The sequence below is a fragment of the Hemicordylus capensis genome, chromosome 7 (assembly GCF_027244095.1).
Source record: "Hemicordylus capensis ecotype Gifberg chromosome 7, rHemCap1.1.pri, whole genome shotgun sequence".
Lineage (NCBI taxonomy): Eukaryota > Metazoa > Chordata > Lepidosauria > Squamata > Cordylidae > Hemicordylus > Hemicordylus capensis.
Genome location: NC_069663.1, coordinates 26,172,402 through 26,199,844, shown reverse-complemented (window position 1 = coordinate 26,199,844; position 27,443 = coordinate 26,172,402). Strand labels below are relative to the sequence as shown.

Genomic DNA, 27,443 nt, shown 5'->3' with positions numbered 1-27,443 from the left:
GCCCTCTCTTGTGCCTTTAACGGCAGCTTGGACAGTGGGATTTGGCAGGTGAAACTTTTAAGAGAGCTAAGATCAGCTGCTGCCTGCAGACAAGGTGTGAAAAGCACAGCTAGAGAGATCAGTTGAAACCGTGGCCACACTGGGCACTGTATAAATAATAAGTAAGGCCTGGGTTTTGTGTCTGGTGGCAGCACCTGAGAGTGGTTGCAGAGAGGGGCAAGAAGCCCTTTCGTACTTCCTTGCCTAGGGGTTTGCAGGCTCTCCTGGGTGCTGCTTCAGGGATGGGAAGCAGAAATGAAAGAAAACCTGAGAATTGGGGTGCCCCAAATTCTGCCCCTGATGAGAACCCTGTTTAGTGGCGAGAAGGTGTGGCCATGGGGAGTGGGGACATCTGGAGTCAATAACCAGATCTGTGACTGAAGTCTGTTGCAATGTCTTCTAAAACTGGGGGCTTTGAGGCAGGCCAAAGTTCAGCAGATGGAGCTTCCCGCAGTGTGGAGTCACAGGAATGGAGTGGCACTTCACCTGTTGGATTTCTGCCTGCCCTTCAGCTGCCAAAAGCACAAGGATCCTGTTCATAAGAGCAGCAGCAGCAGCAGCAGCAATGCTGTCACTGCCAAAATTCTGCGCTGTCTCCCCTATCTTTTCTGACATGCATGCGCAGGCACACACACATACACCACATGTTCAACCCAGTTCCTTTTAACCGCACATTAGCATAAAAGCGACCAGTTCTTTTTGACTCAGCTGCTTTGCAGGGCATCACAGAGTTCTGGTGTTCCTTTGCATGGATTTGGGCAGCCCCAGACACAGCTGGTGGAGACGCTTCAGCCAGAACAGCAGAAGGCAAAGACGGGCTGAAACAGGCACTCTGAGCAAGGACTGGCAAGGATGATCCGGCGAGAAAGCAAGAGGTAAGCAGAAGCTCTCCAACCCTTCCTTTTGCCGTGGGCGTTGCTCGCCGGGATTTTCCCATTGGTCGCCAATTTTCATTTCATTCTGAGCTGGGGGAATTTTGTTGCTGTTTCCTTATTTGAGTATTTTAAGCCATCTGTTGTGCATGCCACTGTGAGCACTTGCTCTTCGATGAAACAGAGCCTTTCCCCAAGAGAGTATAGAGCAGCCAACTTCTTTTTCAAGCCGGGCTGCTGTGCGCGAAACACCTTTGTGGTAGGCAGAAACTTCTCAGCAGATGCTTCCCCACATCACGCAGAGGGAAAGCTGAATTTCTGGCTGCCACATGGCTGCGTAAAGCACAGGAGATTCCATTAGGCAAAAGGCACACACTTGCTGTGACTACTGGTTTCTGCTGCCTACCTACAGCCGAGGGACCCATGTGGCTGTTCCTAGATAGCGAGGACTTTGCCTGTGGCCTGTGTCCAAACATAACCGTTCTGACTTGGGAGACGCACAGCACCACCGCCACCAAATTTTCGGAACCAAGATCAGCAGCTGAATTCTTGGCGTGTCTTGTGTGCCCCACCCGGATGTAAGGTGTGACTTACAAACTGGGTGGCCTCTGGATACTTTTTTTATGTCCGGTAAGTAACCTATGCACCGCTCGGCCCTTTTGATGGGGGTCCAGTAGGGGAAAACAGCAAAGGTAAAAGAACGTCTTTTGAGCTGCCGCTGTGCTCTCAGCAGAGCCCTCGCCAGATGCGCCGTCCTTGCGTTGGTTGTGGTCAGTTACCTCACACGCCTGCTTCTGAAGTTACTGCAGGACTTTGCTATTGCAGAGTAAATGTGAAGTACTTGCGATGTGTACTGTGGTGGTGGTGGTGGAGAGGAGAAACCCCGGTGGCTGGGTGGGCATAGGGGCAGGCATGTTGCAAGCGCTTGAGGGCGTGCCAATCTCTGCACCCCTGCCTGTGACCTTTGCGTTTCCAGCGCCATCACCCTCTGCTGCTGCCCAAAGTTCGTCGGCCCTCCCAAGGGACCCCACCCTTCCTCCCTTGCTGCCCCATAGGCCTGGGACGGCCTCTTGGAAAGCCTGCATGATGCCCACACCTTTGATTTCCTTCAAATCACTCCTAAAGGCCCACCTTGTACGTGGGTACAGCCCCTTAGCCCAGAGGTTCTCAGACCTGGGTCCCAGATCTTGCGGGACCCAGCCACAAGGGCCTTCAGTTGAAGGAAATTGTCGTCCAAAAGTTGTCGCCATCATGTTTGTTTGTTTATTATTTCTCTATGTAAACTGCTTTGGAAACTTTTATTTAAATCAGCGTATACGTATTGGTTGTTGCTAACAGAGCAAAGAGGCACCTTTTAAAAAGTAGTGATTCTCTTGATTGAGCAGGGGGAGAGCAACTGGCCCTGTCCATCCCCAGCACAGCATCCCTCCAGTGGTTGTTGCTGGTGTCTTATCTTCTGTTTCTTTGTAAACTGTGAGTCCTTTGGGGACAGGGAGCCACTTTATTTATCTATCTATTACATATATACACACACACCCTCCTGCTTTGGGGACTTTTGTTGAAAAGCGGTATATAAATATCCATTGTATTCGTCCAACAGCATCTGTGGGCCCAGGTTTGAGAACCTCTGCCTTAGTCCTTGGGCCTCTGCCGACTCCTTCCCTGTTTCCTCCCTTTCTCTCTGTCATCTCCGCTCTAGATTGTAAGCCCTTCCAGGCAGGGAAGCACTCTGCACAGTGCCACACCCCTGGATGTCGCAAGGTAAATAACAGATATAAACAGCCCGGATCGTCCATGAGACGTTTTAAGGTTGGGTCAGTCTGACTCTTTGGGATGTGTAAAGGTGAAAATTGTGCCGTGTAGGACAGGCGTTCCAGGAGCTATTTCAAGGCTGTGGACAATTCTGGGGCACGATCTCCTGTGAGATTTCCAAGGCTTACTGGTACACCTCTCTGATCATGGGGCTCAGCAGTTTTGGAAGGCAAACTCTCTTGCACAGGCACGGCCTTGAATTCTCTGCCATTTGTGGGTCAAGAAAAACCAAGACATGTATATTCCAGTGTTTGTTTTGATTAAGACAATACTCAAGCTAAAGTCAAAAATGTTCTTGCGCTTGAGACACACACGAAAATCATGAATGACAAGAGGGGTACAATAATAAAGATGTGAATCCACCCTTTAGCTTTAAGGCACGAGGATAAGTAGCATTTGACTCAAGTTTTAGGTACGCAGTCTGAATAAAAGCAAGTATTGAAATACATGTCCTGGTTATTCCAAAAAGATGCTTGGCTGACCGGCTGAGGTCTTGCAAAGGTCCACCTCTGAGGCTCAGGTTGGGCAAAGTTTACCTTAACTAACTTGCAGAGAGATGCAGTAAAGGAGCTCTGCCATGATTTAGCAGCCCAGACAGGGTCTCAGGAGACTTTATTTCACGAGCCACGAAAGGGGTCTTGCTTAGAAGGTCAGCTCTTGAGAAAGAAAAGGCCGGCCACAGGACTGGCACAAAACTACCAGAAAGAGGTAGGCAAAAGCTGGGAGATTACATTTCAAAGTGGGAGAGAGATTGTTCTCCCCACTCACTGGAGACACAGCTGACGTAAAGAAAGAAGTTGAGCAAGCAGGAGGAAGTTCTTCAGTACAACTTGGGGCTTCCAAGTTGGCTGGGTGTCTCTGAAATGCAAGATGTAGCAGAGACATGTGTGCTCATCGGTGAGAGAATGCGGAAGCCAAGGAGCTTTCTTGCTTAGGAACTTGGGGTGAGGTTAGGAGTGGCACGAGTCTGAAAGAGATATTTCAAGTTCTCGGGAACTAGTCAAGGGAACCTTTTGAGCCAAGGCCATAGGTTAGAGACGGAACGCAAGCATGAAAGGTCAGAGCTACATTTAGCAAAACAGCAGCATCCGCATATACTCTGACATGCCCCAAGAATCCCCATTTATAGGAGCCAGCCCCAGTTTTCTGGTCCTTTCCCCTGGCCACTCCTGTCTTTATTCTACATTTAGAGGAGAATCTGGGCATCTGGGATACAAACATGGCTTCTGGGATGGCAGAGGGCATTACCTACATGCTGCCAAGCCCAACTTTCCATCACAAGAAACTTCATTTGACTTCCGCCGCATCCCTTCTTGAAACCTTCTCCATCAAGCTCCTGGCCCAGACTTTTTAGTGCTTGTAATGACCTGCCCCACCGATTCTCAATGGGACAGTCTAAAACCTCCCCACTGCCACCAATCCAAGTACCTCCCAGGTACCTAATCACTCTGATGAATTCCTTCCATGCAGTAAGTGCTATTTTGATAGATCTTATACTGTTGACGTAGGAAAGAATGGGTCTTCAGTCTGTTCCTCCTCTCTGTTGCGCGTCTGTTAACCACTAAACTGTCAGGCTTCCTGAAGACGATGTGTCTTCAAGACTGAACTCTTGCTTTCAGCTGAAAGGCTTCCTGAAGGAGGCAGTGGCTAGTAAGCCCATTAGGGGAGGTGCTCAGGCCAGACACACAACGCTTTTGAAGGTATCTTGGGCTGAGCCAAACTTTAAATGAACTGTCTGAAGCCTTCAACCTGCAGACTAGTTCTTTCTGCTTTAATTTGATGGGCTGCGAGCTTTGCCTATGGGACCCTTCTCCCTGGACGGTTTTGGACGCCACCCAAATCCCTAAGTTTGGTCTAAACTCCTACCTCTAAACAAAGATAGAACCAGGAAGTTTTTCACCCCCGGCTTTTAGTTCGTATCTTCTCTGGAATGGAGGTGTGTGTTCACCTATTGGCCAAATTTACCCTGAAGTCCCCGCGAGCTATCAGGGAGCACTTCACACAGCATTTGGGTTTTTCATCGCTCGTTGGAGTGTAGCCTGACTAATATCCGGGGTAAAAAAAATCAGCTTTTTGTGTTGGTTTTTTTGAGGGGGGGCAACTCTCAGTAAAGCCTCGCAGAAAAGTTGTGGTAAAGTCTGTCATCTGGGAAAGCTCCAGTGAGCAGAACCTTCCTTAGCTGTTTCTAGGGTGAAAGACAAAGCGAGCAAGAAATAGGAACTGCTCACTCCCACTTTCTTTGCACAGTTGCTCTCTCCCCACTTTTTTTTTTTAAAGGGGAGAAAATTAAAACCAATATTTTCCCCTCTACTGGCATACCATATAAGAGGGCAATATTTTTGGGAGGGAAGATTTGTTTAGAACCAGCTCTAATATTAACCTTGTGGTTTTTTCTCCCCTCATCTCCACTCCCAACATAATCTTCATTGCCAGCAAAGAAACTTGCGATCATGCAGGAATCTACAAGTGGCAGATTTCCTGAATTTCATTTTACAAGCCCTTTTCCAGCCATTTCCAGGAATCTGCACAAAACAAGTCCACACAGCAAAGTCAGTCCTCCCACACGTATATTATCATCAGAAGGCTTCAGGGAGGTTGTGCAGTGTTGATGCCATAACCATCTCAGCCCATGGGAGAGCGTTTCTACTCTGCCAGGGAATTGTGAATATTTTAAACAGGTTTTTAAAACTATTTCATGTAGGATGGGGGAGGCGGAGACCACAACACCACCTACTGGTGAGCTGCTTAATGGATTAATATACACTACTTACTGTGTTAATATACACTAAAAATGCTATATGAGATTTAGGAGACATCCCCATTCTATATAAACCAAATTATCTAAATTAAACCAGTGCAGATGAATTCTTGACAGTTCCCATTCTGTACTGTAGTAACTGTACTGAAACTATTGCATATCATTTTCCTGTTCACCCCTGTTCTCTTCTCCTTCCCTTTTATCAGTTGTCTCCCTTGTGTGAATCTAGATTACAAAACCCGCACGGCAGGGATCTGCCCTACCATTTATTATAAAGTGTCATGTGCACGGATAGTGCTATATACATAACAGGGTTTCCCCCCTTAAAAACAAATAAAAAACCAAACTCGAGATTTTCAGAGCATCGTGGCTGGAGCCAAATTGTGCAGCTTTTCTGCACCAACAGAACATGCAGGACGGACACGGACACCTGCTCTCCCATGTATTGAGTTAAAAAGCCCTGAGCCCTTTACAAAGTTACAGTTTCCAGGGTCCCTTGCTCTGACACAGAGGTGGGACAAACACCCAGCCTCAGCAGAGATTTGCTTGAGAACTGTGATAGTTCAGTGGGCTTGAATCTGGCTTAGATTTGCAGTGGAGGCAAAGCCTTGAGTGTTAAGATTTGTTGCCAAGGTTGAAACCATCCCTCTCAGGCGCACACCTGAAATCCAGCTTTAAAAGCCCTGATATTATGATATTGAGTACTGATATTTTAGAGCATCCACAGTGCTCCAGATGCACTGTGTGTTGGTAATCCTTACCAACTGTGGTGGTAACCCTTACAATAGCCCAACAAGGTAAGACAGTTGTATCATTCTCACCATATTGCAGATGGTGGAGGCAGTGCCTACAGTCACCAACACTGCAGCCTGTTCATGTTTTCTTGGAAGTTAAGTACAACTGAATCCATTAGGTTTGTTCCCAGGAAACCCAGCCCTCGCCTCATGCCAGAGGCGAGATTTGAACCGGACTCCCTAATCGGCAGCTCCATCTCTTAGCTGCTATGTTATGCCAGCTCTTAGATTTGAATTCACTTGGAATTTAAAATGCAGGTGCCAGATTGTGTTTTCAAGAGAACCCTAGCAAATTCCTCCCCCCGCCCCAACCTGCATTTATAATTGTGCATGCCTGTATATTTGGGAAGCAAGGAGGAGCTAAGGTTATCACCGACCTCCTGAATTCCATTGCAGGTCTTTGCTTGTCACTTGCTTCCTGCCATATTCACCGGCTCCAGGAAAAAGAAAAAGAAATAAAAGCTCCAAAGCAGGAAACAGAATCCTTTCTTTGCCCAACATGGATTTGGGAGTGCCAAATTTACAGGCTGATGACACCACACCTGAGAAAGGTTGCCACCTGGCCAGTTCTTAAACCAGCCTGGGTGCTTTCCAGTCTACCTGCTCATTAGCAGCAAAATGCCTCCGCTCGGGCAAGTCTCATGCAGGCCGTAAACAGCAGGGGGAGCCGCCTCACAGCAACAACAACCCGAAAAAACAGCAACTTTTTCACGCCGGATATGCGACGTCCCAGCTATGAAATTCTCAACAAGGCGTTGGAAATGTGAACGGCACCCTGCTGTCTGCATAGGGACTGCGATATCACAACACAGGAAGTGTAGAAGCACACTTCTGAGATCCGTCCTGACCCTGCTGTAGGGTCTCGTCTGGAAAGTGCCCTGGCTAGGTTTTGGCACCCTGCAGGATTTGTGCTTGTTTCAAGAGGAAGCTTCGCCGAGGGGCAAGGCTGTGCGTGGCATCACGTTGGCACACTTTGAAAGCAGGGCTTTCCAACTGCACAGGAGCTGAAGAACCTCCCTTTTCTTCTGAATTCAAGTCAGCTGCAACTGCACCTTTAAAGCCCTAAATGGCTCGGGACCGGGTTACCTGAGGGAGCACCTTGCCCCATATGTCCCTACCTGAACCTTAAGATCTTCTTCAGAGGCCCTCCTCCGGGTGCCCCTGTCAAATGAGGTGAGGTGGGTGGCTACCAGGAAGAGGGCCTTTTCAGTGATGGCATGGTGCACCCTGTTTATGGGATAGCCTCCCCAGTGAGGTTCAGCTGGCTTTGTCACTTTAGGAACATAGAAATATAGGAAGCTGCCATATACCATTGGTCCAGCTAGCTCAGTATTGTCTACACAGACTGGCAGCAGCTTCTCCAAGGTTGCAGGCAAGAGAGTCTCTCAGCCCTCTCTTGGAGATGCGGCCAGGGAGGGAACTTGGGACCTTCTGCTCTTCCCAGAGCGACCCCATTCCCTCAGGGTATTCTCTTACAGTGCTCACACTTCTAGTCTCCCATTCATAATTTTTTAAATAAAAAATAATAAATAAATAAATATGCAGCCAGGGTGGACCCTGCTTAGCAAAGGGGACAATTGATGCTTGCCACCACAAAACCAACTCTTTTTAGACTCTAAGTAAAGACCTGTTTGTTCACCGAGGCCTTTTGAACTCTGGATTTCAGATTTGATCTGATTTTTAACTAATTTTAAAATTAGTTTTTAAGCTGCTTTGTATTGTATTTTCACTTTTTTTTTAGTCTATGATTTAATGTGTTACGTGTTTTTATTGTATGTTTTAATCCTCCTTGTGAGCCGCCCAGAGAAGAATTTGTTATGGGGCGGCTAACCAATAAAGTTGTTTATTATTATTATCATTATCATTATCATCTTCACTCTTGTGTCTGAAAAAGATTTGGGGCCAACTCACATGGTAAGTTAAATGCATAGTTTGGCCCGGAGTATTTATCTTTTGGTATCTTTAATAGCAACTGTGCGGACAGAGCAATTGGGATCATGGGGGCGGAGTTTTTTTTAATTATTTGTCTGTGTTGTGGCCCAGAATCCCAGATCTGCATATGGATCAGGTTGTAGCTCCCTGGAAGAACATCTACTTGGCATGCATAAGAACCTAAGAACAGCCCTGCTGGATCAGGCGCAAGAAGGCCCATCTAGTCCAGCATCCTGTTTCACACAATGGCCCACCTGATGTCGCTGAGAGCCTGCAGGCAGGAGTTGAAAGGAGATGCCCTCTCTCCTGCTGTTACTCCCCTGCAACTGGGACTCAGAGGCATTCTGCCTTTGAGGCTGGAGGTGGCCTTTAGCCCTCTAACTAGTAGCCATTGATAGACCTCTCCTCAATGAAGTTATCCAATCCCCTCTTAAAGACATCCAGGTTGTGGCCTGTCACCACATCTTGTGGCAGAGAAGTCCACAAGTTGATTATGCGTTGTGTGAAAAAGTACTTCTGTTTGTTGGTCCTAGTTTTCCTGGCAATCAATTTCATGGGATGAAATTGATACGGAAGGGCCCAGGTTCAATCCCTGGCAGCATCTCCAGGGAGGGCTGGGAAAGACTCCTGCCTGAAACCCTGGAGAGCTGCTGCCAGTCAGTGTGGACAATACTAAGCTAGGTGGACCAAGGGTCTGACTCTGGGATAAGGCAGCTTCCTATGTTCCGATGACGCCCGTGACTGCTATTTACCCTGGCAGGAAAGCTCCCTTGGATGCAAATAGGAACTTCTCTCCTGAGTCAAACAACAACTTTTGGCCATTGCAGCTGGAGATGATGGGAGTCGTAGTTAACACCACTGGGGGATCCCTGTTACAAGGGACACTTGTTTGAGACCTGACTCTTTTGCAGGAAATCGCGGGCAGAAGTCCCCAACCTGACAGATATCGGCACCATGCCGGGTGCTGGCAAGATCCGCCGGCGGAAGAGTCAACGCCGGATGACCTGCCCCAGCCCTCGGGAAATCAACCAAGCTTTGGCCTCCATCAAGCTGGGAGAACTGACTCGATCTTGCACCCTTGATGACTTGATCGAGAAATGCCTTCGCTCTTTTGGTAATGGGTGGGGCTGAGGGATCGGGGCTCTTCCCTCAGATCCAGCATCCTTCCTGGGGGGCTGTTGTGACCTTCATTGGTGTCCCTTGGTACAAGTCAAGCTGGGAGGGTTTCCAGTTACAAACTGGAAAATCACATTTTGTATTTTCTCTGACAGCTTCCTTGCTGTTCTGATTAGGGAAGCACAAATAGATCCAAATTTGAATTGATTCTACTTGAATCTGGGTGATTCGAGTGATTCAAACTGAATCAACTTAAAAAGGCAATTAGATTCGGATTCGAATTGAATTTTTGAAATTCAATTCAAATTTGATTTGAGGGCCATTTGGCACCTTTAAAAAACTATTCAGGGCCCCTGATTGGTTTTAAAAAGGTGCCAAGACAGGCTCAAATCAATTTGAATCCGATTTGAATTCAAAATGACTTTTTGAAATTTGATTCAAATTTGATTCAAATTGAATAATTAAATTTGTGCTCATCCCTAGTTCTGATAACCCTGTCTCCAATTCCACTCCAGGGTCCAGTTTTTCTTCTGCCCTTTTGCCCACAAATATATCAACTCCACCCTTTCCCTCCTGCTCTAGATTTGGACGGGAACCTGTGCACCAGCAAATTCATGGTCAACATGACGTTAACAGTCCACAGTTGGGTGGTACCTTCTGCGGAGCTGGCCAGGCGCCTCCTGACTTTATATCCTCTCTGGGGTAGTTGCTTTCATCACAACGGAGTAACATCCCTGTTAGAATTCCTACTTTGTTTGCCTCGATGTAAAGCAGCTTCTAGCGAGACCAGGGAGATGGTACTAGACCCGGGATACTTTGAGTTGCTCTCTGGCTCCCCTACACACCACTGCTAGAATCTACTACTTCTGGCAAGGTTGAAGGCTCTGAGAACTCACTCACCTCTCAACCCCTGGTAAGTGAGCTCTGCTCAGCAACGGTGGGTTGAGTGCAGAGTGCCCTGAGTGTGACTTGTCATTCACAAGACACATTCTGACTTGTGAATGATGCCAAAGCCATGTCCTCCAATGGATGTCAGGAAGGTAACCTAAAAATGATGCTGCACATCCATCCTTTTAAATAAAAGCTGTCTTAACAAGCAGCCCTGGGAGAGCTGGTTCTGTGCAGAAGGGCGAGAATGCCCTCTTAAGGGCTGAGACACACGTCAGTCACAAAAGAGGGTTCAAAGCACCGAGAAGATGCTTTGAGGTCACCTTTCAACCTGTGTTTAGCTACAGCATCCTGGTTAAGAGAAAGCCACTATGCCATGGCCAGTTGGTTGACTACTCCATCGCTGTTGTAATCTCCTCCTCCTCGTGGAAGAATGGAGCACACCATTGTCTCGGGCAGTAATTTGTGGGGTGCATCAGTCCCCAAGAGGAGGCCCCCATGGGACAACCAGCCAAGTGCCAGCAGCTTTGCTGCTGCTATGCTACAGGCAGATCTTAAAAAGTGATTCCTGGGTGTGTCCACAGTGCTTTAAGCTTCTTTTTAAGTCCATCCGTCGATGTATCTATGTCTCGGGCTCCTTAGCTCCTTGCTGAACGACTGTGGAATTACAGGCCTTGTGGGAGGAGAACAGTGATAGCTAACCAGTTTGAAATTTGCAGTGCAGACAGGGCCAGCTCTGGAGGGTAGAAGCATCTGGGCATTTGCTGGGATCCAGTATTGACAAAGCCCCCCACCTCCCAAAAATGCTACCGTGCTCTTTCCTCTCCGCATCCGAGGAGGCCAGAGGCAGTGGCACAGAATGCTCAGGCATCACGCCTTCCTTTTCCCGGATTAAGGCAGGCATTCTCAAGTTTGGGTCCTCACAAGTTATTGGCTTACAACTCCCACCATCCCCGGCCAGTCACAATGGCCAAAGGGTGATGAGAACTGTAGCCCAACATCATCGGCGGACCCAAATTTAAAAGAGGCACCACCAAGGCATCCGAAAGCCAACCTGGCTTCAGTGAGTCGCACCAAAAGGAGAGAAGGGCTTTGCTGGCAGGGTGGAGTGGGGACCCCAGAACCTCTGGCCTCTTTGCCCAGTGATGGGAGACGTTGGAGCCTTAACTCAACTTGCCACATACCAAGAAGCCTCCAAGGAGAGACGGCAGGAGCGCCAGCTGAAGATCTGCTACTTTATCCGGTTTGAGCTCTCTCTGCTTCCCCCTTCATCCCCCTCTGGCTGGAGCCCCCCCTCCCCAAATTGGTGGAGAGGCTCACCTGCAACTGCTCGGAGCTGACAGGCTGTTCTCTGGCTTCAGGTATTGGCTCCTCCATTACCCCGAGGCCTTCCACCTGGACCTGCATTTGGAGGAGGCCATCGCGGAGATCTGGGAGGCGGTGAGGAAAGAAGGGCAAGAAGCACATTGCCAACTGCTGGACACCTCCAGCACGTGAGTCTGACTGCCCAACACCCAAATCAAACTTGCAATTCAGACTTGGGGTGGGGGAGAGTGGAAGACCACCAGATATAGGGTGGCCGTGCCACTGGATTTTGGCTCCATCACCTGGCTGCTAAATTCCACCTGGATTTACATGGATTTCAAAGGTGCTGCCTGGCTTGCCTGGATTTTACCCTGGATCTGATCACATGGGAGGGAAAAGAAGGAGGGGAAAGTATACAAACCTGACAATAAATTTAAAAATGCAAATTAGTTGCCACATAATTTGCATAATATGCAAATTAGGCCACCCTGATTTGGGAAGCTTGCATATGGCAACCCTACCCATATAGCACATATTACAGAATCAGGCCTATGGGTGAAGGCCAGTTTGGGATGTGGATTTCTGTCTGACTGTTAATCATTGCAAGGATGAATTTATAGATTTATTTTGGCTTGTTACTGCTGGATGACGGTGGTTATTTTTAGGTACTACCGGTATAACATAGCACCCCTACAAGGTTACATACTGCATTTTCCTGAATATAAGGCAACTCTGAATTTAAGAGCCCCTTCAAATATAGAAGTAAAATATAGGTTATACCTATATTCACCCAAAAGGAAGAGGTCTCTGAATTTAAGATGAAACCTTCCCCCTTCCAATTTCTAAGATGAAACAACTGGTCTTAGATTCAGGTAAATACAGTAGGCAACAAAGGTCCCTGCTCCCTAAGAGCTTACAATCTAACATAGTGATAAACACTGAAGGAGCAAGGCAATCTCACCTGTATGTGCCAAATCCCTGTAGTTCTTCTGTGTTTTCCTTATGAATGCACCCTGTATGTGACAAAAGAGTGACCTACCACCACACCTCACCCGGCACTCTGGGTGCTTTTTAAAAATAAAGAAATTGGTGAGTAGACCTAATTTACCCGGTGTGGAGGTGGGGCAGTTTGTGAGTGTGTGTGGTTTCTCAGAGTTGGGCGAGTGTCTAAGAATTACACCACCCATCACACCATGCTGACTTGTTCCCCATAATCCTGTCCTTGGGACCCTCTGCATTTGCAGGCAAGGGTGCCTCTGAGCATGTTAGGCAGCTGCTGAGGGCCCTGGGCCTTCAGAAGGACCGACTGCTGAGCCTTGAGAGTACATTATGCCCAGAGTCTTCACCTGGTGGTGGCGGAACAGCTTTTTCAGGGCCAGCCGAGGTAGGCAGGGCCCCGTTGGGAGTACAGCACGTTGCCTTGTGTTCTAGCCTAGTTATCCTGCTTTGCTTCCCTCCAGATCCACTCATACGTGGAGCCGTTCGCTCAGCCAACAAAACAGCCCTGGCTGTGGCAAGAAGAGGAAAGTGTCGCTGCTCTTTGACCACCTTGACGCAGACGAGTTGGCCAACCACCTCAGCTACCTGGAATTCAAGGCTTTCTGCCGTATCTCGGTAAGGACCAGCCAGCCCTTGGACTCTACAGTGGTGGAAAACATCTTCCTCCAGGAGAGCTGTTCAAGGGAGGAGGAGAGCTGGTCTTCCGGGAGCAAGCACGAATTGTCCCCTTTGCTCAGCAGGGTCTGCCTTGGTTTGCATTTGGATGAGCTGGTCTTGTGGTAGCCAGCATGACTTGTCCCCTTAGTTAAGCAGGGTCCACCCTGGTTGCATATGAATGGGAGACTAGAAGTGTGAGCACTGTAAGATATTCCCCTCAGGGGATGGAGCCGCTCTGGGAAGAGCAGAAGGTTCCAAGTTCCCTCCCTGGCATCTCCAAGATAGGGCTGAGATTCCTGCCTGCAACCTTGGAGAAGCCGCTGCCAGTCTGTGAAGACAATACTGAGCTAGATAGACCAAGGGTCTGACTCAGTATATGGCAGCTTCCTATGTTCCTTTTGAGATCCCTCTAATTCAGTATAATCCAGAAGGCCGAGGCTACTTTTTGAAGTCTCTCTCTCTCTCTCTCTCTCTCTCTCTCTCTCTCTCTCATATTATGTAATGGCAATAACTGCTCATAGGAAACAGCAGACCTTATCATTCTAGACCAGATGGTAACATGACCACCCCTGCCATGTAAAAAGGACAGATTATGATATTTCAAAAGCAGGGTTTTATTGGGTGGGGAAACCCTTGACTTCCACCCCCCACCACACACACCAGTTTTCAAGCATCTTAAAAAATTATCCTGGAAGTATACTGTAGTCCAGTGGTGTTACACCCACATTGCAGGGTTGGTTTTTTAGGGATGTCTGCTGGGAGATAATGACCTAATCCTGCAATGTAGTACAGTGGTGTTATCCCTGCATTGCAGAATCTGGGGTGGGGTGGGGGTGGGGGGATACTACTGCTGCCCCATATCATAATCCCCACATTTTAGAAGGCAGTTGAGGTTGAGATACAGCTCTCTAATACACTCTTGAAGATTTGATACCTATTCAGTCTTTATTGGTGAAACTCACTTCAGCTGCCCATTTGTATAAACAATCAAGATTACTGTTGAACAAACAACCAGAGTTCCTTTTGTTCAGAGAAAAATCAGGGTTGGTAAACAGTGCTGAATTGGTTTATTATTATTATTATTATTATTATTATTATTTATTTATTTATTTATTTATTTAAAAAAACCATTTATATCCCGCTCTTCCTGTAAGGAGCCCAGAGCGGTGTACTCCATACTTGAGTTTCTCTTTCACAACAATCCTGTGAAGTAGGTTAGGCTGAGAGAGAAGTGACTGGCCCAGAGTCACCCAGCTAGTTTCATGGCTGAATGGGGATTTGAACTTGGGTCTCCCCGGTCCTAGTCCAGCACTCTAACCACTACACCACGCTGGCTCTGGTGGAACTCTCACAGAGTGCATGCGTGAGAGACAGAGAGACAGACTCTGACTGTACAGGTAGCTCTCTGTTGGTTGACCTTTTCGGGGTTTCCAGTAAAAGATATTGCACACACCCCTCAGTTTGAGGTTAGGAAAATTGAGAATGGCCGTTTCCATCACCTCTTTGACCTTCCCACTCTCTCACTCCTTTGTATGCAGCCACCTTGTGCTCCAAATGCTTGCATGCAAACACACTGCAGACTTACCACTCTAACAGAGATTGGCGGAGATTCCAGATCAAGCCGGATGCCAGAGGCATCCACCACTCTGGCCTTCCTATCTTTATGGGCAGCCGGTGCTGAATTATCTTTTGCCAGTTTGGGGGAGTGAAGATAATGCCTTGTAGATATGCAGCTTTGGGGTGAAGCCTGGTGACTTGCCTGCCACAACATTCTGAACTTCAGCCCCATCCTTGGAAAATGCGGGGGTGGCATTCATCCGAAGTAGCAGTTGGTAAAGGTCCTGTGCCACTAGCTGCCAGGCCCACAACGGTGTGTGCATCTGGGTGAAAGTACCCACAATGGACTGTGTGTCCGGAACAGACGAAATGAGTGCATGATTTGGGGTGAGAGTGGGAGGCCATTGTAAAACATGGCTACAAGATTCAGGAGTGGGAGAACTTCAAGCAGTGAAATTTCTCCCTTCCCGCTTCACCACACATCAGGCATGACGAGCACTAATTGCCAAAGGTCTTGCTGATGAGATTGTGTAGGACCCGAGCTGAGGGGCTAGGGAATAGTGGAGGGAAGCCCAGCTGTATCGCTTCAGTGGGTCATTGCCAAGTAAACAGGCTAAAGGGAAGTGAGAAACGGGATCCAAAGAGCAAGCTGAGGTCGAGAATCAGAGGAATCCATTTGAGAGCAGGAACAAGATTTAACCAAGAGCTCAGAGAACAGAGCTAAAAGGAGCACAACTCAAACACAAACTGATAACTATTCTGGAAGCATCAAAAGTGAGTCAGGGTCCTCAAGGGCCAATCAAGTGGAATATCCATGCAGGAGCTGCTTCCAGTCAATGCACAACAGGCCCCCAGCTGTTGCTAGACTACCGCTGCCATCACCCCCTGCTGGAGTGGTCTTTCACCACGGTTGCAGGGGATGATGGGAGGTTGTAGTCCAGCAACAGCTGGGGACCTAAGGTTGAGAAGCCCTGCAGCAAGGCATTGTTTTTAACCTCCTCCTGTTCTGTATTGGGTAGTACCTGGACTTCCAGAATTACGTGCTGCATGGGTCAGTGCGGGGCAGCCCAGCCCTGGAGCGCGCCATCGCCCTGTGCAACAGCATCTCCCAGTGGGTGCAGGTCATGATCCTCAACCGGCCCACGCCCCAGCAGCGAGCCGAGGTCTTCACCAAGTTTATCCGCGTCACACAGGTGAGGCTGCAACAGGAGGGAGTTGGCCCTGGTTGCTTGTGAGGGCGGAAACTGGCCTGCAGTTGCTCCATGGACAGGGAAACGTTTGCAGTTCAGCAGACGGGTTCCCTGGGGACGAGTGCTAGGCACTGTTCCCTCTAAGGCGTGAACACACGCACGCACGCGCTCACAAGTTTTTGGAGGTCTGCTCCGGTTATTTTAGATCCCGCTCAGGCTGATTCAGGCAGGCCCCACTCTGAATGCAGGTGCACGCACAGACTGCCTTGATACTGCTGCTCGAAACAAAATTCATTCCGCACAGAGATGGAAAAAATTAGAGGGGACACTGGTGCTAGGACATGGCTGCTCCCCAGAACCAGCTGTTGGCTGGGATCTAGAACGAAGGCTGCCATCTTGGAATGAAGAGAGCTGTAATCAGACAGCTGAGGACTCGAGGTTGGGAACCCCTGACTTAAGCTATGTAGCTTACATTAATTTTTTAAAAGTGAGGTGGCTCCTGCTTTTCTGGCAATGGGCTCAAAATAACCCCACCCTCAGCAAGGCCCATCCTTTCTTAGGTTAGATTGGTAGTGACCCTACCTGGAACCCAAATTCCCTGCCCAGTGCGCATTAGATTAGAGGGACCATCAACCCATGGACTGGCTGGCTAGAGAGGGGAATGCCTCTGAGTACATGCAAAGTGGATTTCCTTTGAGATACCACACGCAGTCTCTCCATAACCCATCTGTCTGATGTGGCACAGAGGAAGACCAAAGCCTCAACACCTCTCTTATTCTGAATTAGGGGAGTGCGTGTGTAGGTTTTAAAACCCGTTCTCACAAGATGGGTGGGGGGGAACCTATGAACGATGGGGATTTTCTTTTTTCCATCTCAGTCTCCGTATGAGCTTTCCACCCTGCTCACTTGTTTTCCTTCCCCCTTCCCTTTGCAGAAGTTAAGACAACTGCAAAATTTCAGCACGCTCATGGCAATCGTCGGGGGGCTGTGCCACAGTGCCATTGCACGCCTGAAGGACACACACGCTCTCCTGCCCTCTGAGGTCACCAAGGTATGGGAAAGAGAGTCTGAGCAGACAAGACTGAGCTACATGGACCAATGGCCTGACTCGGTATATGGCAGCTTCCTATGTTCCTAAACGTACACCTCGGAAGGATGCCAGAGGGGAACCCCCCTGGCCCCCTTTCCACCTGCTTCCTCAACTCTGTGCTGCCCAGTTGGATACTGCCTTCCCCCTGCAGCCATTTTGAAAGCCAGCAACCAAAAGGGACGGGATATTCATACACCCACCCTGGGCCATTTTTGGAAGGGCGGTGTGTGTGTATAGATAGATAGATATCAAATTAGACAGATAGATATGTGGAATCGGGACCAGAGTTAGGGAGCTGGGCTTGAGAGGGGCAGAAATGCTGGTTTTGCTCGCAGTGAAAATGCTCCTATGAAATTAGAGGAAACAAACTGGTTTTATTTGCTTACGGCATGAACAAATACAGAGTTCCCAATCCAGCCGTCCAAATTTGGCATCTTATGACAGGGATAGGCCATGCATCAAAGTCGTGAAAGGGGCTACCGATGCAATAAAAAATAAGGCATTCAAGAATCAACGAAGCAGGGTGTGTTTGTGTGCCAAAGATGCTCATCTCCTGGGGCATCCTTTGGTCTATGGCCAGCTCTGCCTGGAAACAATGCAGGAGCTGTCCCGCTCTGCTGACGCCAAGGTCTTCCCTCTTGCACAGATGTTGTCCGAGATGACGGAGCTGCTCTCCTCTTCTGGAAATTACGGGGCATATCGGCGGGCCTATGCCGACTGCAGCGGCTTCAAGATCCCTATCGTGGGCGTCTATCTCAAGGACTTGGTGACGCTGCATGAAGCCCTGCCTGACCGTGTGGACGGCGGCCGACTCAACTTGAGTAAGCTGCAGAGCTTATACGAGCCAGCGCAGGAGCTGAGGACGCTGCAGCAGGCCGAACCCCACTTCCAGTTCCACAAGGACCTGCTGCACCTGCTCACTGTGAGAGACGCTCTGGGATGAATGTGTGCCACGAGAGAGGAGGGGAGGCAACAGATGTGGGGCTGGGTGCACAAGGGTGTGTGTAAGTGTGTGGCTTTGGGGGTGCTTGGGCAGCCATTAGGATGAGATAGCATGTCATTGCGGGATGGATGACCTGACCCAACCACAAATGAGCAGGGCTATGCGTGGATTGAGGAGCACCAAAACTGCCCTGTAATAGGGCAGAACACATGTCTCTTTTGTGTGAGCTTGTTAGGGTCACAACATCACTGTTGCTTAGCAACCTCCACCGGAGGGGCGGGGGAACGAGCCACAGCAACTGTGTTGCGTAGCGACCGACCCACTACTGGCGGGTGGGGGGCGGTGGCCTGTGCCCAACATGGCCGAGCAGTCAGGGCTTGTGTGACTCAGTAACCACAACCTCTGGGTTGCTCAGCAACCACATCTACACAGGGAAATTGAGCCATCGGCAGGCTTGGCTGGGGCCTAGCAGTCATGATAAGAGCAGGGGGCCGCCCCCACCCCACAGCGCCCTAGAGAGCGGCATGAGAGGGAAACAGTGCTGATGTGGCCATAAATGAGAGCCGGTGCGGTGTAATAAAATGCTCAGCAAAGACCCGGGTTCCAGTCCTTCCTCAGCCATGAAGTTCATTGGATGGCTTCAGGCCAGCTAGCCTCTCTCAACCTAACCTCCTTCACAGGGTGGCCAGGTCCAGGTGGTGGTGGTGGAAAAGTAGATATCCATCACCAAAAAAGTGGAAAGAGGATGATTTTCACTCCAAAAAAAAGTCTCTACTTTGCATGAAATTTGCATATGTTTATTGGCCTTATATATGCATATTTTGATAAAAATTGGATCATTTGCAAATAAATACAGCTCACCACTGTGAAGCCGATGACCAGGTGAGCTGTATGTCTTCTGTCTAGGTGCGGAGTTCTCAAGGCCTCTGCTTCTTAACTGTAAATTAATAAGAACATAAGAACAGCCCTGCTGGGCCAGGCAAGAGGTCTGTGCATGCCCTCTCTCCTGCCGTTGCTCCCCTGCAACTGGTATTGAGAGGCATCTTGCCTCTGAGGCTGGAGGTGGCCTATAGCCACCAGATGAGTAGCCATTGATTGACCTGTCCTCCATCAATTTGTCCAAGCCCTTTTTAAAGCCACCCAAGCTGGTGGCCAGCACCACATCCCACGGCAAAGAATTCCATAGATGAATTATGCCTTGTGGGGAAAAGTACTTCCTTTGGTTGGTCCCAAGTTTCCTGGCCTTCATCTCCTGGTTCGGTTGACACAGTCCTCTGCCCTCCTCCCCACGGGTCACCCAGCCTGCTCTCCGCAGCCAGCCTCACCTCTTGGCTCAAGGTAGGGTAGACAAGCAGCTACCCTGGTTCTCTGCATGCTGGCCCAGCAATGTGTGCAGTCTCCCACTGGCTTGCTGTTCTCTACAACCACAAATATTTATAGACTGCTGTTGCATTCTGTCCAGTAATCTTTTGCTGTTTGTTTGGACATTTGCTCCAGGGCAGGGGGGATCCTGTAGAGAGTGTGGGAGAGGAGTCAGAAAGGAAAAAGGGAGGGGAAGGAGAAAAATGGAGTTGTTGCTGAATAAACCTTTAGTGAGATCTACAGAAGATTTCCTTCCCCGCTGGTATGTTCCCCAGACTATGGGAAACACTGATATCGGGCAGCAGAGATATAGGACGGTGCTGAAAGGCATTATCTCAGACTGCGTGGGAGATGGCAATGGTAAACCCCTCCTGGATTCTACCAAAAACAACCACAGGGCTCTGTGGTTGCCAGGAGTCGACACCGACCCGACGGCACATTTTGCGAGGGAAGCAGCTAGAAAACAACCGCTTTTCAACAGAAGGTTTTACAGTGTTCTTCAAAGAAAAATAAATAACAAGATGCTCCCCTGTCCCAAAGGGCTCACAATCTAAAGAGAAACTTTCTATTATTTAACACATTTTTATACCGCCCAAAACGCAAGTTCTCTGGGCGGTTTACAACAAAACAATAAAAACAACTAATAAAAAGATTAAAACATTTCCACAATTAAAATTTAAAACATTAAAACTATTAAAACACAATTAAAACAGTATCTAATTAAAAGCTTGGGTGAACAAATGCATCTTGGCTGCCTTTTTAGAAGTTGTAAGAGATGGGGAGGCTCTTATTTCAGCAGGAAGTGTGTTCCAAAGCCTCGGGGAAGTAATGGAGAAGGCCCGTCCCCGAGCTGGTGGCAACTGCAGACGAACCTTTCTAGATGATCTCAATGGGCGGTGTGGTTCATAGCAAAGAAGACGTTCTCTTAAATACCCAGGGCCCAAGCTGTTTAGGGCTTTATAGGTTATCACCAAAACCTTGTACTTTGCCCAGAAACTTATCGGCAGCCAGTGTAGATCTTTTAAGATAGGAGCGATATGGTCTCTCCGAGACAGATAAGAACATAAGATAGATACCAGCATCAGCCACTGAAAGAATGCTGTGCTGGGGTTGGATAGGTCCAGTTGCTCTTCCCATGATAAACAGAAGAGATTCGCTACTCTAAAAGGTGCCTTTTTTACTCAGTTAGCAGGGGTAGCTGCTAACTGAGGAAAGTTAGTTCGCTAACTGCTAACTTCTCACTGCCGCCGCCACCACCACATGAAAGCAGCACGCTGCACCTGCCCGGGCCATTTGTCCATGCTCTTGTATCAAGTGGCTCTATAAACTGCCTCCACTATGACTTTCCCATTGGCTGGATGTCAGTAGGAAGGGGAAAGAGCAGAAGCGGCTCATGGGAGCAAAGTGTTCTGAGCAGATAGGATGTTCCAGCTGTTCCCCAGAACTTTGGACACCACAACACATGCAAAAACCAACCACAGTTGTTTGGTCCCCCAAATAGTCACATGTCCTCTATAAGGGTCCCTAGTTGGCCTCCCTACAGTCATATTTGCTACCCTGAATTCCTTGAAGGAATGCAGGATATACATGTGAATAATCATCCAACCACAACCATCTATGGCAGAATGGTGAGGCACAGATGCACCGTCATGTACCCACTGCTTTGACCGCAGCCCACAATAGGGACGGCACGTCAAGGCATACGACTTAAGACTGTCTCCGTCTCGCTTTCTCCTGACCGCTGCTTCCCAGCTCTCCCTTGACCTCTACTATACGGACGAAGAAATCTACACGCTCTCGTATGCTCGGGAACCCCGCTGCCCCAAGTCGCTGGTAAGAGGACGGTGAAGGTGTGGCGAAACGGGAGGGCAGAGCCCTTTCCAGGGCCATCCGGCGGTTCGGCCTCTTCCACTGTCCTCCCTCTTCTTCTCTCCACAGCCACCCACGCAGTTCAAGTCCCCCGTGGTAGTGGAATGGGCACCTGGGGTGGCCCCCAAGCCTGACCGTCTCACCGTCAGGAGGCATGTCCAGCAAATGATTGAGGTAAGAGCAGCTCAATCGAGGTGTGAGTCAGAAAGCCACAGCTTCGCAGGGTTGGTTTTTTTTTTAACTACCCTCCTGGCACTGTGGTTTTCACTGGGCAGCTGGAGTCCGCTTGTGTTTCGTGAAGCAAGGGTTTTGTCACCAAAGCGTGACGTAGCGGCACTTGGACTGCACGGCTCCACTGGGCTTGCTTTTTGGTGCAAGGACATCTGGCCTCCATTCATCAGCCAGGGTTGCATGGCAGGCCAGCTAGGGGCCTTTTCACGGTGCCACACGGCCAGCCTGAGCTGCGTCCCAGTCCCCAGCCCCCTTATGACCCACCCCCCCCCCATATATGTTCTCTTCGTCGCTTGTGATCAGGTATGTTTTGCTGCTCTGGCGCACCCAGCATGAACACCAGGCCCTCCGTCTCAGCTGTGCCCATTCCCGCTCTTCTCCTCCCCCTTCCACCCAACACGCCCCCTTCTCTGAAGGAAGAGGCTCAAATCCGGCCACTTCAACCACTTCCTTTTTTGCAAAGGAAGGTTTGCTGCAGAGACAGGCTGTGCATGTGGCGGGGCGCTGGCAGGGGAGAGACTCTGAAAGGGATGCTGTCTCTAGCCTCGTCTGGCAAAGGGTGGGGGTAGGGGCTGTATGCTGTTGCCACGGCCCTTGCAAAACACGACCCATTGCAAGCCAGCGCACTCTTGCTCTCTACACTAGGAAGAACGGAATTAGGCTAAGAGGCACGATCTTTTCTTAAGTTGCCTGCCTGCCATTTCTTTTGCATCGTCTGCTTTGTTGCTGTCAATCAACATAGGCCCCAAGGCCCCATCCTTTGGCCCGCCGGGAAACCCTTTCCCAGTCCGGGTCCTCCATGATTTCACCAGATGTTGCCACACACTTACCAGCAAATCTGCACACCCTTAATCCTGCAACCACCTTCTAGTTGATTAGCCACTCCAAGTAAAATATGGAGCCTCATTTACTGCTACTACGGATACTTATATACTGCTCTTCAACCAAAGTTCTCCAAGCGGTTTACATAGAAAAAAACCCCACACCACATAAATAAGATGGTCCCCTGTCCCCAAAAGGCTCACAATCTAAAAAGAAAAATAAGGTAAACACCAGCGACAGCCCAATGGAGGAATGCTGTGCTGGGGTTGGATAGGGCCAGTTACTCTCCCCATGCTAAATATAAGAGAATCACCACTTTAACAGGTGTCCCTTTGCTCAGTTAGCAGGGGTTCCTGCTGACCCGGTTCCTGCACACACCATCTTTTCCAATTGCCTCCTCATGCAATATATTTGGCTGGCCTCTACAGCACTTACTCTAGTCCAGAGATCTAGCCAGTCCAGATTCAAAGGGCCAGGAATATACTCCCTGACTTGCTACAGAGGGCCCAGAGAGACCCCTGCTGCTACCTGCACAATCTACTCACCTGCCCGTATTTTCTCCCCACCCTCTCGCTCTCTTCCTCTGTCCTTCCCCACCAGTCTGTATTCAAGAATTATGATGTCGAGCAGCGGGGTTACATCTCTCAGGAGGATTTTGAGACCATTTCCATGAGTTTCCCCTTTTCCTTCTATGAGGTGGAAAGAGAACGGTAAGTGTTGGGGTAGAAAGAGGCAGGGCTGTCCTGAGGCTCCAGGACTCCTGGATTATGGGAGGGGCTCAGCACAGTGGTGGAAACCCCTGCTTTCCATGCAGGAATCCCAGATCCTGGCAGCGTCTTCTCATAGCACCGAGAACAGACTCCCCTGAAACCAAGGCAGAGTCAGGATTCCTCTGTCATCTAGGGGCATATTCTTACTAGAGCAGCAGATATGCTGGATTCTGCCAGACAAAGTCTCCACCAGGTGCCCAATTGCCCAGGGCAGCTAATCGCAGAGCGGAAGGGAAACCCCAGGGCTGCAACCACTTTACAAGAATGGGAGTGGTCCCAAGTGGGTGGGGATGCAGTCAGCAGGAGGCGATCACTTTAGGGGGGGCAAGCCTCCCCAAAAGACAGCTTGCCCACCCCAACGGCTCTTCCTCTGCAATGCACATCTACAGAGGAGTGTAGGTAGGTCGCCTTCCAGAACAGTAAGTCCTAGCCAACACTCTGTCGAAACGGAGCACAGATTTCCCAGAATCCTCTGCCCCAGCCAGGGGGTTCCATTGCAGGCATGCGGCAGACACACCAACTTGCAAACAGTTCTCTGTAGCTAGAAAGGTTGCAGGGCTCTGTCTTGAATGCTAGGAGTCCGGATTGCCCGTTTCTAGGGGAGAACACAGGCACCAAAGGCTCCAGCCTTGCGGTCTCTTTTTGCCGCAGCAAGGGAGTCTGGAGCCGGGAAGAGCTCTTGGAATACCTCATGCGGGCCTGTGCCGTCTTCTCCAAGCTGGGCCTTGGGTTCCTTCACAACTTCCATGAAGCCACCTTCAAGAAGCCAACCTTCTGTGACAGCTGCAACCGCTTTGTGAGTACACAACACACCCACCTCACTCTGTTTCCCGCACTGGCAGAAATAGGAACTGTCCTCCCGAAATGAGATCATCCATCTTGCTCTTGCGATCGGGCAATGACAGCAGTGAGAATGTCCGAAGAGGGTGCCTAGAGGGGGTGGCAGTGGATGGGGAGGGGGTGGGGAAGCAAGGACTCGGGCCCGTAAGCAGGTAGGAGAGTTTTGCGGATCACCTTGTCCCTGCCCTCTGGAAGAGACAGGGCCTTTTCGGTTGTGGCCCCTTGGCTTTGGAATGCTCTCCCCAAAAGCTTTGCCACGCTTCCTCCCTCAGGGAGTGTTTAAAATAAAAACAATTCACACATCTTTTAGAAGAGGCCTTTTAATGTTTTATCTGGTAGGTTCTTTAGTTTTTATAGTTCTCAGTTTTTATCATGTTAAATAACTTTATTTTATTTATTTATTTAAAACATTTCTATACCGCCCAAAACTTGCATCTCTTTTACAATTAAATAATTAAGTGGTTTACAATTACAATTAATTTGAAACTTTTCCTAGAGTGCTGTGGATGCTGTGCTTCTGGAATCCAGGTTGGCTGAAACTGCATTGTTAAAACAATTAAAGTTGCCTCCCAGGAATAAGCTAGACAGAGGTTGCTATGCTCACACACTCCCTCGCTCTACGGTATTTGTTGGCTGCCCCACAGCACAATGTTTTCTGGGCGGCTCACAAAATTAAGACATTGCATTGTTGTTACGGCATTGCATTCTCCTTGTAATGACATGCATGCTTAGCAAACCAGAAAGTGGCCACCACTGAAACAGTCTCTCTTCTCTGTCTTAGCTCTGGGGCGTCTCCAAGCAGGGATACCGGTGTCGAGGTAAGCATGCCCCCTACTGGGCAGTCACAGGCAGTGCAGACAGCACCAGAATTGGTTTTGGAAGAAGCAAAACCCTCAAAGAGCCCAGACCTTGGGAGGTTTGCTAGCCGACAGGCTCTTATCACCAGTCAGCTTTCTGGATTAGATTGGCCTTGGGCCTGATCCAGCAGGGCTGTTTGCTGGTGTCTATCTCATGGTTCTTTTTTAAAGATTGCGAGCCCTTTGGGAGTCATTTTATTTATTTATATCTATGTAAACCGCTTTGGAAACTTTTGTTGAAAAGCAGTATATAAATATTGGTCGTATTCATCGCCGCCTGTTCTCAAACAGGGAGGAAAGATTCTGCCCCAATCCACTCCCTGCTGTACTAGTCATTGACTTGCAGGACATGGGGCTGTGTGTGTTTTAATGAACAGGGCATTTACTAAAAAGGTCCCTGCCACCTGCGGTCTGAAATGAGGCTGCCCATCTTCCGACCCCATTCAAGGAATTCTCCTTCCCGGTGTCTGAGTGAATGCCTCTCTTCTCCCCTCCAGACTGTGGAATGATCTGTCACAAGCAATGCAAGGACCAGGTGGAGGTGGAGTGCCAGAGGCGGTTCTACTCTTGCCCCTCGGACAGCAGCACCCCCCGTAGCTCCACACCCGCTCCCACCCCCCAACCCAGTTCTGGTAAGAGGAGGATGCAGACACAGGCCGGGGGTCCCTGGGTGGGTGAGGAACCTGGTCTGCTACAGCTGGGGTCTTCAGATGCTGTGGGACTACAGTTCCCACCATCCCCTGCCACAACGGCCTTTGGGAACCCCAGCTGGAGGACCCCTGGTACAGACCAACTACTTCGAGAACCTGGTGGAAAAAAGCACAATATAAATATCAGTCACTCCTCCTCCCTGGTAAAGTAGGCCATGGAGGAGGAGGAGGTTATCCGTATTTCAGTAGACCGTCCTGTGGCTCCTGGTGCCCGTCTCTCTGCAAAGCCCACTTCAGCACAGAAATGCAGCCCTTGAGTGGCTGGTGCAGGGGCTCCTCCGGACCCACAGCATGGCCTGCTCGCGGAGGCCGCCACCCCAACTCTGCCTCTCCCACGCTGCAGGTTCAGAGGAAGAGGCTTTCCTTTTCCCGCCACGCCGAGAGCAGAGCAAAAGCCCCACCGCCGGGCTGGCAGGTTCCACGGGCAGCCAGCGGGTGAGACACGCCGGGACGCAGACGGAGCCTGTCGGCCCCAAGGCTGACAGGCACCAGAAGCAGCTCCTGGAGCAGCTGAAGGAGCTGGAGAAGGTGAGGCGATTTCTATGCCCTGGGCTTCTACTAACAGATGGGTGAGTGGCCTGTTAGAAGGGTTGCCAGGAGGGCCAGGACTAGAGAGCTGTGGTTGCCATCTCCTTGTCACCCCCCCGTTTTGGTGATGGGGGAACTGGCGCCCCGGGAAAAAGGGTTCCCCCCCTTTCCCTGACCCCAGTTAGCTCCAGGGTAGGGCGAGGCAGGGGCGGATGCAGAACCCCCACATCATGCCCTTGGCCCCTCTGGTTGCAACTCCAGGCTTAGACACCCGCTAGCAAGCGCCAGGAACTCCCGGAAAACCCACCTCACCCAGCAACTTTGACTCTACAGCACAGATGCCCCGTGTTGGCTTCCCAGACGGTTGGACTGCAACTGCTATGGCTGGGGATGATGGGAGTTGGAGTCCAACACTGGGCACCCCGGCTCTTTAGCTCTCCACTAAGCAACAAGGCTTCTCTTTTCCTCCTGCCTTCCTGCAGACTCTGCCTATTTGCCGACAGGTCTGCGACGCGCACACAGGGAGCGGAGGGGATTGTGCTCCCTTTGGGGACACACGAGGACCACCTGCCCACACAAGGCTTATTCCACTCAAGGAGATAAGAATCTAGGAAAGCAGGGCAGCCACTCAGACAATGGCCGATCACTTCCAGGTTCTGTCGTGAATAGAAGGGGAGGTACCCTCAAACACTGACCCGATTCCCCCCATCTCAAGTTTCCACCCTTCTGAAATATGCCCCAAGCAGGTCAAGTTTGTTGAGTCAGTCCCTGTGGAGGTAAGGGATGGATTCCAGAGGGGCGGGTGAGCAGCTGGTCACTAGCCTAAGGGTAGAGCTGGCCCAGTTCTGCCGGAGGCCATCTTTGCCTGCAGGGATCTTGCCCGCCTATCCTATGCAGCCACGATTCTTCTGGGGCTCCGCCCCGGTTTATCTGCCTGCCCTGTGTTCAACACATCACAGGGGGAAACCAACACACACATTCCGCCCCCTCTGCTAAGTGGCTTGCCCGTTTGCCTTTTTTGCAGGAACGGGACATTCTGCTCGTGGAGAATGCGAGTCTCCGGAGCCACAACACACAGCTGGAGGCAGAGAACCAGCAGCTCCGGGAGGCGGAGGCCAGCCGCAGCGAGCCTGCCGTCATGCTCCTGCTGGAAGGGGTGAACCGGCTGCAGCTTCCGCGAGCCTCCAAGGCCTAGCTCAGAAGGCGTGGAAAGAGACTTGGGGGCTGGGCTGGGCTCCTCCAAGAGGTCCGCAGTTTGAAGAGAGGGTTACTTCAAGGAGATGAATAAAAAGGACTAATTTATTGAATGGCAGGTCGTGGCAGCATTTGTGGGGTGGGGTTTGGGGTGTGTGTGATATGGGCTTGGCTCATGTGCACAAGCCAGTAGGACTAAATTGCTCTTTGGTCCATTCAGGGCATCTTCTCTCTTTTTGCAGCACACTAGAATAAGCAGTGAGTAAGTAGTGTGTGCTAGAAGCCCCTCCGCTCAGTGTGGGAGAGTT

General features: G+C 49.9%; 1 protein-coding gene and 1 long non-coding RNA gene across 2 annotated transcripts; one reads left to right on the top strand and one right to left on the bottom strand.

The window, feature by feature from the left end:
• The first annotated feature begins 149 nt into the window (after positions 1–149).
• On the top strand, positions 150–27,248 carry RASGRP4 (RAS guanyl releasing protein 4). The gene is made up of 17 exons (XM_053268156.1): positions 150–914; positions 9,119–9,321; positions 9,906–10,014; positions 11,395–11,454; positions 11,573–11,704; positions 12,977–13,130; positions 15,749–15,922; positions 16,854–16,970; positions 17,656–17,931; positions 21,067–21,147; positions 21,253–21,357; positions 22,837–22,946; positions 23,658–23,802; positions 24,628–24,664; positions 25,201–25,335; positions 25,757–25,941; positions 26,966–27,248. The coding sequence occupies exons 1-17, from the start codon at positions 892–894 to the stop codon at positions 27,134–27,136; spliced, it is 2,217 nt and encodes a 738-aa protein (XP_053124131.1). The 5' UTR covers positions 150–891; the 3' UTR covers positions 27,137–27,248.
• LOC128333089 (uncharacterized) lies at positions 18,736–22,958 on the bottom strand. Its single transcript, XR_008310843.1, has 3 exons — positions 22,782–22,958; positions 19,278–19,462; positions 18,736–18,889 (listed from the first exon to the last, which is right to left on the bottom strand). It is a non-coding gene; the product is annotated as an uncharacterized LOC128333089 (long non-coding RNA).
• Positions 27,249–27,443: the final 195 nt, after the last annotated feature.

What these genes read in the sequence shown, in the direction of transcription:
- RASGRP4 (XM_053268156.1), top strand. Translation starts at nt 892, where the DNA reads ATGATCCGGCGAGAAAGCAAGAG. An exon ending in AAGATCTGCTACTTTATCCG is followed by an intron (nt 11,455 to 11,572) that starts GTTTGAGCTCTC and finishes CTCTGGCTTCAG; the next exon opens with GTATTGGCTCCTCCATTACC. An exon ending in GCAGGGATACCGGTGTCGAG is followed by an intron (nt 24,665 to 25,200) that starts GTAAGCATGCCC and finishes TCTCCCCTCCAG; the next exon opens with ACTGTGGAATGATCTGTCAC.